This window comes from Heteronotia binoei, chromosome 3 (genome assembly GCF_032191835.1).
Source record: "Heteronotia binoei isolate CCM8104 ecotype False Entrance Well chromosome 3, APGP_CSIRO_Hbin_v1, whole genome shotgun sequence".
NCBI classification, from domain to species: Eukaryota; Metazoa; Chordata; class Lepidosauria; order Squamata; family Gekkonidae; genus Heteronotia; species Heteronotia binoei.
In genome coordinates this window covers 48,038,316-48,052,772 of record NC_083225.1, presented here as the reverse complement: position 1 = coordinate 48,052,772, position 14,457 = coordinate 48,038,316, and the positions used below count along the sequence as shown (strand labels likewise).

At 41.9% G+C, this 14,457-nt stretch overlaps 2 protein-coding genes across 5 annotated transcripts in view; both read right to left on the bottom strand.

Annotated features, from left to right (window-relative positions):
* Positions 1–14,457, bottom strand: part of ATP11A (ATPase phospholipid transporting 11A) — a 274,169-nt gene that overhangs the window by 25,779 nt on the left and 233,933 nt on the right. The gene's annotated exons all lie outside the window — the stretch shown is intronic.
* MCF2L (MCF.2 cell line derived transforming sequence like) overlaps positions 1–14,457 on the bottom strand; it is a 146,013-nt gene that overhangs the window by 87,418 nt on the left and 44,138 nt on the right. Inside the window, exon 1 of one of the 4 annotated variants that reach the window (XM_060233735.1) lies at positions 9,594–9,796. The exons of the other annotated variants lie outside the window; for them this stretch is intronic. Within the exon in view, the coding sequence (XP_060089718.1) occupies positions 9,594–9,741 (148 nt within the window). The 5' untranslated portion in view covers positions 9,742–9,796. Of the gene's footprint in view, positions 1–9,593; positions 9,797–14,457 lie in introns of those variants that run through there. 4 annotated transcript variants of the gene reach the window in all.

Here is a 14,457-nt window from a genome sequence, read left to right as displayed (position 1 = left end):
TTTTATTACTCTGTGGGTGGAAGATATAGTTTTCACACCTATCTCCGGATTGCTACAGTCATTATGAGTCTCTGGTGCTATTTAATACACCTGCTTCCCACAAGTGATATAGCACCTATATAGCCTGGGCAGATTCCTTACCTTCCTTAGCAGGTACATAGAATCTCTAAACACACAACAGTAGTACAGAATAGAACATCCTGGTGTATATGCTACTCAAGCTATTCTTAGAATTTTTCTTCTATGAGGCAGGGTTTCCCCTCTGAAGCAAAGGGGAGAAGAAGACAGATCATGGTCCACAGTGGAACTGGTTCCATAGTTCAGTGCCTGTTGGTTTGTGAGTTTGTCATGGGACTCGACAGGGCACTTCTGAAGCAAAAGGTTTTAATAAGGACTTGTAAAAAAAAAAAAGGACTTGTAAAAAAAGAAAAGAAACAAGAACAGCAGCAAGAGAAAAATAAGTCCATCCTTGCTCTTCATTATGGATTAGGAGACACAAAAAGACTCAGTGTACATAGTAACCAGATTTATTTCCTAAAGAAGGAAGAATAAATGCCAATATAACTCTACATTCTAGGAAACGGGAAGGGGGGGGGGAACAAACAAAAGCCCTTCTGTCAAATTATGAATTAAAAACCTAGCCCCACACACTACATAACATCAGCTACATAACTGAAAATGATATTTAAAATACATTTGATGAATATTTGGCATGTAACTGTCCTAATAATAGAACTATTACTGTCTTAATTAAATTCTCTAAGAAAGGTAAGTTGGATCACAGACTGGTCCATAAAGTTACAAAACAAAAGCTTACAAGTTTTAACAGTTTTGTTGTCATAACTACGAGGAAACACAATCACCCCTACGGTATGCATGCCTGCTTTGCAAGCCAAAAAGGAAGCACAAACTTACCTCAAAGAAACACACTTATTCTTCAAGTCTTCTGTTTAAAACACTGATCATTTTCTTTCCTTTTCAGTTTCCTATGGAGCTTCCTGTCTAGTCCCAACATGCATCTAAGCAAGGTTTATTTGTGGAACTGTTGTTTGCATGGTTTATTAGTGGGTATGGTTGGTATTATTTGCTTAATACACACACATAAACCCCCCCAACAAGGAACAGGAAACAATCTTGTCCAGAAAGATTATTTTGCTTTTTTCCAGCGCAGGTATATATTGCATATTCCAGAGTTCAGTCATTCCAGAAGTCCCTTTACAGGGTTTTCACAGATCATGAAGGGCTGCCTAACGCCTACACCACTGTGACATGTTCACCCTAACATCTTGCAGAAGATATAAACCAAATCTTCAACTTTGACTGAAAGTGTCTAATTGCAAGAGGGAGGGGGAATAGGGTAAGGTGTGGGAAAACTATGTCTTCCTGTCTTCTTCCAGAATGTGCCAGCAAAGCATTTCTCATACTTGAAATAAAAAAAATAAGAAAACAGTTAAACAGAGTTCTCTTTTCCCCATCTAATTAGGTAGTTTTCCAACAAGAAAAATGTTTTCTCTTTAGGATTTTTAAAGCATTTTTACATAAAATGCTAAAAATTCTAAAGAACTTTACACAAACTCAAAGATGTAATAATGCAACTACCATATACTCTATAGCAGGGTGTCAAACATGCGGCCTGGGGGTGGAATCAGGCCCCCAGAGGGCTCCTATCAGGCTCCCAAGCGACTGGCTGTCCTCTGCTTCCCTCTCCCTCTCTCTTGCTTCCTTCTGCATCTCAGCTTGCTTTGCAAGGCTTGCTGAATTGCACAGGAGCTACAGAGCCTTGATTTTCTCCATTGGTTGAAGCTCCTCCCCCTCCTGGCCCCTGGGGAGGGAGGGAAACAACCAGAGCTTCCTTTTCCCAGTTCCCTGAATCCCAGGGGAGAAATACAAAGAAAACACCCTCCAGACCAACAAGTGCTAATGTTTAAGCATGTTTTATTTTAAGTTTTTTTTTTTAAATCTTTGTCTGTGTCCTTTAAAAAGTTTATATCTCTGCCACTAAATCTTAAATAGGTACATACATGTCCTGGCCTAACACAGTCTGGCCCAACAAAGTCCCATTTATGTTAGATCCGGCTCTCATAACAAATGAGTTGGACATCCCTGTTCTATAGACATGTGCAATATGATATGAAGAGCATTCTCATTTAAAATATAGCTAATTTTATCTATGACTAATACTGAGTTTATGATAATCATAAACCACCACTAAAAACACTCACTTCAGTATTTTTATGTTAAAGTCAATGTTAAAATCTACTGATAGTGTTGAATATTGCAAGAATATGAATAATGATTCTAAATCCATTTGTTTATTAAACTGGAGATAAAGGACTTCCTGACCAAAGAGTTCCCACAAGATTCATTCCTATTTTAAACTCACTCTTTGTATTTAAAGCAAAATCTCAGAATTTCTGCTTTACCACACACTTTACCACACAGGACTTCCCCTTTACTACCCAGCAATAAACCAGAACACCCAATCACTTGCTTTTCAACATTTCCTATACAATATAAAGTTCTTAGTTATACTTATCTTGAAATCACTAGCTCTTGGTTTTTATTTTGACAGTACTAGCCTCTGCAGCTCAATTCTCTTTCTAATCTGTTTTAAGACATTTAATTACAGCAAGGATTTTTTTAATTAGCGCTTTGTACATTATTGTTTCCTATCCATCGTAACACTCCAGTCTGGAGGTCCAAGACATAATCTTCAGACATATTATTGGTTATAAAAAAAAATCTACTGAAGTCCTGGCCTAGAATATTATAATACTGCTGGAGAAACAGAGCTTTAAACCTCATCTTTCACCTCCCCCCCCCCCCACATGGGAAGTTGTTTCCCTGACTGATTTAGGACCCAGTAGAGAGAACAAATGAACACAAGAGAAGTCGTGTTGCATCAGACCAATGGTCCATCCAGTCCAACACTCTGTGTCACACAGTGGCCAAAAAAACCAGGTGCTATCAGGAGGTCCATCAGTGGGGCCAAGACTCTAGAAGCCCTCCCACTGTTGCCCCCACCCAAGCACAAGAATACAGAGCATCACTGCCCCAGACAGAGAGTTCCAACAATATGCTGTGGTTAATAGCCACTGATGGACTGCTGCTCCATATGTTTATCCAGTCCTCTCTTTAAGCTGTCTATGCTTGTAGCTGCCACCACCTCCTGTGGCAGTGAATTCCATGTGAGAAAACAAAACATCCAGAAACCATATGGATAACTGATTTTTCTTACTGAGACTTAACAAAGCCTAGAAGGGAGGAAATGTTCCAGAGGAACTGTTAACATCATTCCCCAGCACAACCACCCTGATCCACAATCATAGCTACTTTATGGGCTAGAGTTCCACTTATGGGATTCCAGTATCACACATCATTTGGCTTTGGGGCCATCTGAAAATTTGGTGATCAGCAGCCTTCACTGCCCTGTTATGACATCTCTGCAACGGATACACAGGAAACAAAGGCATGGTGAGATTCAGTTGATCATGTGCCAGAACCTACAGACCACTGCCATATAAGTAAGCCCAAGCAGCCACTGTGGTGCAAAGGCCCATTTGAATCCTCCCATTCTGACACAAGATCAGAAATTTCTGTTTACCTTGAGCCATAGAAACTAGCCAGGAGCTGCAGCAGGAAAAAAGACAATAGCTTTGCATTTCTTCTATTGAAATTCCAGCGCAACCCATCTTCACAGAGTAAGTGAAATTTACACCTTTACCTTCTACTAAAACTAAAAGCAGGCTTACTTGGTCTGGGTCCTACTTTTCTTGTGCAGTGAACTTTGCTCCTTTAAAATCAGTCATACTTTATAAATGTTATTCCCTCCCATGATTCCATTGCGCTTCATTATTCTCTCTTCAGTTATAAAATTGTCAACAGCCTCTCAGAATGTTTGCATAAAGTAGGTGTACCAAACAGCTGGCGTGTTATAAAACCAAACACATTCAGGATTTGGGAAAGGCAGCAGATCTGAACTTAGGTACAGGATACCAGTTTTTTTTAGGGTACTGCACTTGGGTCTCGACTGCCTGGCATCAACTTTTAACAAGATCAGGTTCTCAACAGAATGCACATGATCTAGAAGAACATATGCTCTCAATGTCAGAAAGTAATTTGTCAAGTTGAACAAATTTTTTCAAAGTGAGAAATAGCTTTTCCCAAGAAGGCACACCTTCTTCCCAGAAAAAACATCTTGCATCTATGAAATGCTGGGAGGGCACAAGGCTATCAAGTGTCCTCTCTGAAAAGCCCATGGATGCATCTCCCGGCTTTTCATTAAGATGGGCGTTTCTTTTTTCTTTAAACTTATTTTACAAACATGTCTAAAATATAAAATCTTTTTTTGTCTAATCCTAGACTATTATTTTTGTGCCATCCTAAACTGCCATAATAGATGACTTTCAGCAACAGGGGATCAAGGCAGGTTCAAAGCTATTAATTCTTCCAGATCTTTCAGTATCATGGACCACAGTATTGCACTCCTTTTCGGGGGGGGGGGGAGGGGGGTTTGTGTTTTTATATATGTGTGTGTGTGTGTGTATGCATCTGGAAGTCCTGGTACCCCTACTAGAGGCCTGGAAGATATTCAGAGAGGTGTCTGAATGAAGCCTCCCCATCCAAGTATTTGTCAAAATTGACCCGGCTTAGCTTCTGAGATCTGACAAGATCAAGCTTACCTGGACTATCCAGGTTGACCACAGTATCCTCCTTGACTGGTATAGGAATGTACTGTGTTCTGATCCTACTTGGAGGATCCTGATTCCAGAAGGTGATGCTGGAAGACTACTGTTTGATGCCACAGTATTTGCACTTTGTCGCTGTCTTGTCCCTCATACTTTTCAAAAACAAGTACACAAAGTTGCTGGGACAGGTCAGTCACAGCAGCTCAGTTAAATGCCATAGCCCTACTTCTTTCCAGCAGAATCAGGAGACATAAGAAACAGGTTACTAGGAGTGATAATTGGCTGGATGGCAGTAAAAGGGCTGAGTTAATAGTGCAAATCAAGGAGCTAGCCTTCAACCCACAATGGATGAGGCTATGCCCCCCCAAAAGCTCAAGGGCACTATTAAATTTCATTTCTAGCAGGTAATATCTTGCAGTTCTCTACTGAAAAGATATTCTGACTGAATTTTGTTGCAGACAAGGCTGCACCCTTCCATATTTGCTAATCCTCAAGGACCATTTTATGTAGCTGCCAAAGGCCTGGATAAAATAACCCAGTTTAACATCTAGGGGATTGATTGTGGCTCAGCAGAAGAACCTCTGCTTTGCATGCAAAAGGTTCCAAGTTCAATCCTCAGCATCTTCAGGTAAAAAGATCAGGTAATAGGTGATGTGAAAGACCCTGAGACCCTGGAGAGCTACTGCCAGTCTGATGGACCAATGGGCTGGTTCAGTATAAGGCAACTTCATGTGTGTACATGTGGAATGTCACAAAGCTACTACTCAGCCTTTGTCAAACCTTGGCCCACCCTGGTTGTCCTGCTGCACCCTGTCTTCTGACCTGCACCCTGTCTTCTGACCTCACTGGGACCCTCAGATTCATGTTTGGTTTTGGTGTCAGTTTTCCTTCTCCAGCACCAGACCACAGTTCACCACTTCATGACAGGCAACATAGGATTTCATTTTCTCCATTTATTTTCCCCTAAAAGGTAAAGCTAGTCCCCTGTGCAAGCACCAGTTGTTTCAGACTCTGGGATGACGATGCTTTCTCAATGTGTTCAAGGCAGATTTTTTTACAGGGTGGTTTGCCATTGCCTTCCCCAGTCATCTACACTTCCCCCCCAGCAAGCTGGGTACTCATTTTACCGACCTCAGAAGGATGGAAGGCTGAGTCAACCTTGAGCCGGCTACCAGAACCCAGCTTCCGCCGGTCGTGAGCAGAGCTTAGGACTGCAGTACTTTAGAGCCCCGTGGCACAGAGTGGTAAAGCTGCAGTACTGCAGTCGGAGCCCTCTGCTCATGACCTGAGTTCAATCCCAGCGGAAGCTGGGTTCAGGTAGCCAGCTCAGATTGACTCAGCCTTCCATCCTTCCGAGGTCAGTAAAATGAGTACCCAGCTCGCTGGGGGGAAAGTGTAGATGACTGAGGAAGGCAATGGCAAACCAATTCGTAAAAAGTCTGCCATGAAAATGTTGTGAAAGCAACATCACCCCAGAGTCGAAAACGACTGGTGCTTGCACAGGGGACTACCTTTACCTTTACTGCAGCTTTACCACTTTGCACCACGGTGCTGCTATTTTCCCCTAGACTCCCCATTTACACTCCAATTAGGCAACAACTAAGGACAGCGTTGATAGGATTGCATTCCTGTACTGCAATGTTTTATGCTTTTGCTTTTCCCTTCATTTTTCTATCTTTGTATGTTGTTAGAGGAATAAAGATTTTTTAAAAAAATTATTCTCCATCTCATCTTTCTAAGAGTATTGCTCTAGACAATACACTAATATGATCATAAATAACTACTCCAAAGCAGACATATAATTCTAAACACACTGAGGATGTTTTGCACATGGCAAGCCTGGCGCAGTGACCAATTTGGGTAACAGTTTTTCCATGCAGTGCTAGTAGGTTAGACCAGGGGTGGCCAATGGTAGCTCTCCAGATGTTTTTTGCCTACAACTCCCATCAGCCCCAGCCAGCATGGCCAATGGCTGGGGCTGATGGGAGTTGTAGGCAAAAAACATCTGGAGACCTACCGTTGGCCACCCTGGGTTAGACTACTGTAGTACCTTCTGATAAGACTGTTTAGAAACTTCATTTGGTACAAGATGTAGCTACCAATACACAGGCAACAGGGCCCAATTACCAGCTTCTATAATTACCAATAATGCTTTGGAGCTCAATCCAGAGTACTACTTCTTGCCATTAAACCTATTAAATGTCTGGAATCATGGTATCTAAAGAAACATCAAATCACATATAAGACTGCAATTGCAATCTTTAGCCAAAGTCTTGCTCCGTATGACTCACTTTCAGAGCTGGCCCTTTTCTGCTATGGTGCTTTGGGTCAGCCACTGCCAGCTTAAATATTTGACTTAGAACTATTGTGTTACTTTGTTCTCTGTATCATAGCAGTCTCTAAGCACATCGAAACACCCCACCCTGCACTGGAACCTTTTCTGATATATTTTCCACATGTGCTATCCTAAGATCCTTATCTTATAAAACAAATAAATATCACTTACAGGCAGACATATGCTTTATTTTATTTCTACATTTTTATTCTCCAAGGTGCTCAGGACAGCATACATAATTCTCTCACCTTTCAGTTCATCTGTCCAAATCACCACTAGAAGGGGTAGGGCTGAGAGAGAACTGGGCCCAAAGACATCTGATCAGCTTCATGGTAGCAGACAGATAGGAACCCAGCTTTCCTCATTCCTAGCTCAACACTCTAATCACTAGTTCTCAAGGTCAAACTACATGTTAGGCTAGCCATGGGTTTAACCTGTGACTGCTGACACCATTTTACATGAATTTTATCATGTTAAAAAAAAAGATGTGAGGGCCTGACCTCACAAATTGGATTTGTTGGGTGGGAGGTAGGGTTCCCAATCCCCAGGTGGGGGCAGGGGATCCCCCGGTTTGGAGACCCTCCCCCCGCTTCAGGGTCATCAGAAAGCGGGGGGAGGGGAGGGAAATGTCTGCTGGGAACTCCATTATTCCTTATGGAGATTTATTCCCATAGAAAATCATGGAGAATTGATCTGTGGGTATCTGGGGCTCTGGGGGGGGTGTTTTTTGGGGTAGAGGCACCAAATTTTCAGTATAGGATATAGTGTCTCTTCCCAAAATACCCCCCAAGTTTCAAAAAGATTGGACCAGAGGGTCCAATTCTATGAGCCGCCAAAGAAGGTGCCCCTATCCTTCATGAGTTCCTATGGAAGGAAGGCATTTAAAAAGGTGTGCTGTCCCTTTAAATGTGATGGCCAGAACTCCCTTTGGAGTTCAATTATGCTTGTCACAGCCTTGATCTTGGCTCCACCCCTAATGTCTCCTGGCTCCACCCCCAAAGTCCCCAGATATTTCTTGAATTGGACTTGGCAACCCTAGTGGGAGGCAGGTCATCTTATTCCCTCCCCCCAAAAAAATTTCTTCAGCACTTGAAAAGGGTTGGGCTCTCACAACACTTTTAAATGGTCAAAACTCTTTAGTTTGGTCCTTATTTAACAACAAAGAAAAATTCACTGCCCAGCCTCCAGAGTTTCTGCCAGATCTCTGAGAAGTCCGCATCACAGCAACCTTTTCTGAAATCAATAGCTGAGTTGTCCCTATTAAACATGAACTAGCCACATTGTAACTAATAGGCAATACATTTGTCTTTTATTATGCCCTTGTATATCCTAACTAAATTCATGGAGTGCAAACCAATTCTGTTCTTCCAATAAGCCTGTTCTTTAGCTTTGACAGAGACCCATTTATGATTTGTACACTCTTGAATTCTGATAATTTGTAATGGGCAGGTGAAACAAGGATATTATCTTCAAAGCTAACAGAAGAGGCCACTTGAATCTGATACCTCACATAACCCTACAAAGCCACACTGTGGCCTTTGAACCTCATCTCTCACTCTGAAAGTGAAGTAAAAGCAGCAGCTGGTAGCTTTTAATCAATACTTCAGCTTAATTCATGCCCTGAGCAAGATAAACAGGTGTTGTCAGAAGCCTATTACAGATTAATAGTGTGGGGGTGGCCACTAAGCACCCGGTTCTGTCATTAACTTACTTCTTGTAATTTACTGACAGATGTACAGGAAAAAACACCTGATAAACAAGTTTTTGGTTTTGTTGCACTAAGGAATTCTATATAGGATGGAAGAGCCACTTTCATAAAAACCTGTATTTCTAGAGAAGATATTAGGGCAATAACTTCTTCCAACAAACAAAACAAAACACAATACTTTTATTTTTTAGGCTGTACAAAAAATGGCTCTGGGAGGTACTCTGGGACTGTACAAAAATGGCTATGGGAGGGTTGCACACATGCAAATATCTGAGGGGAGGCAGTGTTCTGTTAGAAACAGTCAAAAGGCAGACTTCAACAAAACTGAAAATGCCAAATTTTCACCATCAAGTTTGAAAGAGGCTGACATACAAGCAACAAGTATCTTGGCTGCTGCATTAAAAATATTATTATTTATTAAATTTATAGACCACCCTTCCCTGAAGGGCTCAAGTGAGGTTAAAACAGGTTAAAATATACAATAAATAAAATCAACAGCATTAACTGATGGCTTAAAAAGTGCTTCACTCCCTCCCCCAGGCAGATGAGGGACCAGTCATGGAGGAGGCCGTGGTGAACGCCACTATGTGGGCTGTTGCTGTCCTCAATTGTAGGCCTGGCAGAACATCTCTGTTCTACACACCCTGTGGAACTGAATGAGATTCAAATTTTCCCACAAAGGCTCATGATGCTTGCAATAGTGGGATCCTGATTGAACTTGTTGCCTGCAGAGTCCAGCACATGCAGGATTCAGGATAGTTTCACACATTACTACATTCCTTCATGGAAAACAAATAATATGATCAGATCGGCACACTTTAAAAATGGATTATGAATATTTATTCTGAAACATAATTCTCACCAGACAAGGTGCGACGTGGGTGCCGCCCGTGCCTCTTCGACAGAGATCGTAACGTTGCTGTGGAGGCATTGTGGAGAATGTTGATTACTCTGCGCAAAATCCGGTAATTATTTTCTTGTCCTTCTCTTAAAGATCCATGTTGTGACATTTTGTGTCTTTTCCAGTTTTTTCCCTAGTAATGGCACCTCAGATCTTCCTCTTGTTGCCTACATCGCTCAGGATGCCACAGTGTCAGTGAAAAAGGATTCAGGAAGTTATAAAACTGGGAGATAACGAATAGTTACTTATATTTCTCTTCCATTCAAACACAAAAAGGCACTTGGAGGATCTGAAGCCAGTTCTTCAGTTCATAATAATGATTTATTAAATATAAAGAGTGACAAAGTCTTTGATGAACCTAAAAAAAAGGCTCACTCTTCAGTAGCAGTTGAAACTGGCTACACAATCACACACAAAGAGACAAAGCTAGCACATCTCTGGAACCAGGTTTTAAGCAAGAATCTCAGTTGGTTTCACAGAGGAATTTCCATCCAATTTTTACAGAGTACCCTGTCAGCAAATACTTTCCCATGATACTGTGGAATTTTTCCTTCATCTTGAAATCTACCATTCTTTGCATATCTGCAACCTTCTTCTTATTGCAGAACACTTTCTGTAATTGCCAAGCACTATTTTCCTCTTCCACTGCAGAGTGGCATTTGGAAGTCCTCGTGTTTCACAGATCAGTGGTTACAAACACAGAAGTTTTCGCTGGCAACTGCTATAATTGGTGTTCCATCTGCATCATCAGCTACTCGTCATTAGGAGGTCAGAACTCATCATGTAGCTGATTCCAACAAGGTAGAATAAAAGCAACAGTAATAACGCACTGCAAAAAATTATGCACACTTTCCAAAACAAGTGCTACTGCATCCCTAACAAACAGAAAGAACGGTGAGCAGCTGAGCTCTTTAGAGTCAGAATGACTGTCCCCAAAGTGTTCAAAACAGAAATATCTAAGAAAATACCCCCAAGGAAAATCCAAGCCTAAAATACATTACAGCGGGAAGGAAGGGAGGGGTATGGATCATGGCTGTCTTAAACCACACCAGGAAGTTCCACACTGTCTGCTCTCCTCATCTTATTCAACACAGCAAAGAGAGAGAGAGGAAACTACGCTGCTTTTCTTGGCACTAAGTATTCTCTAACTGGGGATGTATTCAGATAATCAGTACTTTCCCACAACAGCATACAACAGTGAAAGCACTCGTTCTATACCAGTAGCACTACTTCTTGATTGATCCTAGAAAATAATTGAAGCTGATAAGAACAGTAAGGAACTAGCTCTCTGTGCATGGCACAATTATTTATTATTTAAAATCCCAGAGAATAAAAAGTAAAAGATCACTACAGAACCACAGCACAACTGGCCATTCTCAGCATATTTGAAGGGGGGGTTCAATGTGATACAACTGGCAGTACATTTTATTCCATGCATTCAGAACTTCTAACAACAAAGAAATTCATCACAACAATTATTGTAGCTGGTCACAATCAGAAGGAAACAGATGGTGTGACAACATCAGGAAAAAAGATCTAAATATTTTTCTGGCTGTTGTTCTGTGATGTGCAAAAAACATACGCAAACAGGATTTATTTTTTTGGTCTCTGCCTAACAACTGCCAATAGGCTAATCAGCAGCTAAAAAACACCCCAGGAATATCCTACAGCGTTAATTGGAAATACAGAATAAATTGCACCTGATCTTTTTCCAAAAGAGATGAATGCCTTGGGTACTTAAACCAACAGGGAATTTTAAGAAACAAGCTGTAGTGTAAGTGTGTTTGTGTATGCGAAGTGCCATCAAGTTGCACCAACCCCATTGAGTTTTCAAGGCAAACAATGTTCAGAGGTGGTTTGCCATTGCCCACCTCTCCATAGAGACCCTGAACCTCCTCAGTAGCCTCCCATTCAAACACTAACCAAGGCTGACCTCCCTTACCTTCTGAGATCTGAGCTAGCCTGGGTCATCCAGGTTAGGGAGCAATACAAATACACCATTTAATCTCCCCTCCAAAATGGTCACTTCCAGGAAGGGGAGCATACAGGAGGTTTTTCATGGGTCCCCACTTGTAGACAACAACAACAAAAGTTTGAATTAACACTGCAAAGAGAAGGCACAATATAGCATTTTTTGTGAACAGAGATAAGTATGGTTTCTGCCATTTCAGACACAGACCCCCAGATGGAACCAGGCTGCTGGCGCTTAAAATCAAAAAGCTGACAGAGCAGTTTTTAAACTAAATCTTGGGTGAAAGCTGACAGGAGATGAAATGTCTCTGGTTCGGGAGGACTCATCTCAAAGAGATGAAGGGTTAGCTGTTACTTTTCTACCGGGTAATGGATCAGAGTTGTCCACTGAGATGGTGACAAACAGTATGGACTGCCTGCCAGAGTCTCGAGGTGGCAGGAGGAAGGTGGCGGGCCTAGCTTGCCTGGGAAATTACACAAATGCTAGAAGTGTTCAAAGTAAAATTGGTGAGTTGGAATGTTTAGTGTTGGGAGAAAACATAGACATTGTGGGAATTTCAGAAACTTGGTGGAATGAGGAGAATCAGTGGGACACGGTGATTCCTGGATATAAGTTATATCGGAAGGATAGGGAGGGAAGGGTTGGAGATGGGTGGCTCTGTATGTCAGAGAGGGCATACGGTCCAATAAGACTGAGGTCAGAGAATTAGATTCCCTTCTAGAAATGCTTTGGGTTGAAGTAAAGGGCCCAAAAGGAAATTTAACTATGGGAGTTTGTTATCGCCCACCAAATCAAAAAATAGAGGACAACTATAATATGATGGAAGGCTTAAAGATAGTGGCTAGACGTAAAAACTGTGTCGTCATAGGTGATTTTAACTACCCGCAGATTGATTGGGTCAATATGTGTTCTGGTTGAGAGAAACAGATTGAGTTTCTAGATGCTCTCAATGACTGTGCTATGGAGCAGATGGTCTCTGAACCTACCAGGGGTGGGGCGATCCTGGATTTGGTCCTAAGTAATGCCCAAGACTTGGTGAGAGATGTAAAAGTGATCGCACTGCTTGGGAGCAGTGACCATAACGTTATTGATTTCACCATTTGTATAAATAGAGAGTTGCCCCAAAAGACCAGCACAACCACGTTTAACTTTAAAAGGGGTAAATTCTCTGAGTCCAAATGAGATTAATAAAAGGGAACACAGGATGTGGCAAATCAAATGCAAAACTGTGATCAGGCAGGCAAAAAGGGACTATGAGGAGCATATTGCAAAAAAACCCATAAAGACCAACAATAAAAATTTCTTCAAATATATTAGAAGCAGGAAACCAGCCAAGGAGGCAGTGGGGCCCTTGGATGACCAAGGGGTCAAAGGATTACTGAAGGAGGATAGGGAAATGGCTGAGAAGCTGAATGCATTTTTTGCCTCCATCTTCACTGTAGAAGATGAGAAGTGTTTGCCTGCTCCAGAACCACTTATATTGGAAGGGGTGTTGAAAGACCTGAGTCAGATTGAGCTGACAAGAGAGGAGGTCCTACACCTGATAGACGAATTAAAAACTAATAAGTCACCAGGTCCGGATGGCATACATCCAAAAGTTCTGAAAGAACTCAAAGTTGAACTTGTGGATCTTCTGACAAAAATATGTAATCTTTTATTGAAATCTGCCTCCGTTCCTGAGGACTGGAAGGTAGCAAATGTAACCCCAATCTTTAAAAAGGGTTCCAGAGGAGATCCGGGAAACTACAGACCAGTCAGTCTGACTTCAATACCGGGAAAGTTGGTAGAAAGCATTATCAAGGACAGAATGAGTAGGCACATTGATGAACACGAGTTACTGAGGAAGACTCAGCATGGGTTCTGTAAGGGAAGATCTTGCCTCACTAACCTGTTACATTTCTTTGAGGGGGTGAACAAACATGTGGACAAAGGAGACCTGATAGATATTGTTTACCTTGACTTCCAGAAAGCTTTTGATAAAGTTCCTCATCAAAGGCTCCTTAGTAAGCTCGAGAGTCATGGAGTAAAAGGACAGGTCCTCTTGTGGATCAAAAACTGGCTAATTAATAGGAAGCAGAGAGTGAGTATAAATGGGCAGTCTTCGCAGTGGAGGACGGCAAGCAGTGGAGTGCCGCAGGGCTCAGTACTGGGTCCCATGCTCTTTAACTTGTTCACAAATGATTTGGAATTGAGAGTAAGCAGTGAAGTGGCCAAGTTTGCAGATTACATTAAATTGTTCAGGGTGGTGAGAACCAGAGAGGATTGTGAGGCACTCCAAAGGGATCTGTTGAGGCTGGGTGAGTGGGCGTCAAGGTGGCAGATGAGGTTCAATGTGGCCAAGTGCAAAGTACTGCACATTGGGGCCAAGAATCCCAGCTACAAATACAAGTTGATGGGGTGTGAACTGGCAGAGACTGACCAAGAGAGGGATCTTGGGGTCGTGACAGATAACTCACTGAAAATGCCAAGACAGTGTGCAATTGCAATAAAAAAGGCCAACGCCATGCTGGGAATTATTAGGAAGGGAATTGAAAACAAATCAGCCAGTATCATAATGCACCTGTATAAATCTATGGTGCAGTCTCATTTGGAGAACTGTGTGCAATTCTGGTCACCGCACCTCAAAAAGGATATTATAGCATTGGGAAAAGTCCAGAAAAGGACAACTAGAATGATTAAAGGGTTGGAACACTTTCCCTACGAAGAAAGGTTAAAATGCTTGGGGCTCTTTAGCTTGGAGAAACGTCGACTGCGGGGTGACATCATAGAGGTTTACAAGATTATGCATGGGTTGGAGAAGGTAGAGAAAGAAGTACTTTTCTCCCTTTCTCACAATACAAGAACTCGGCATTT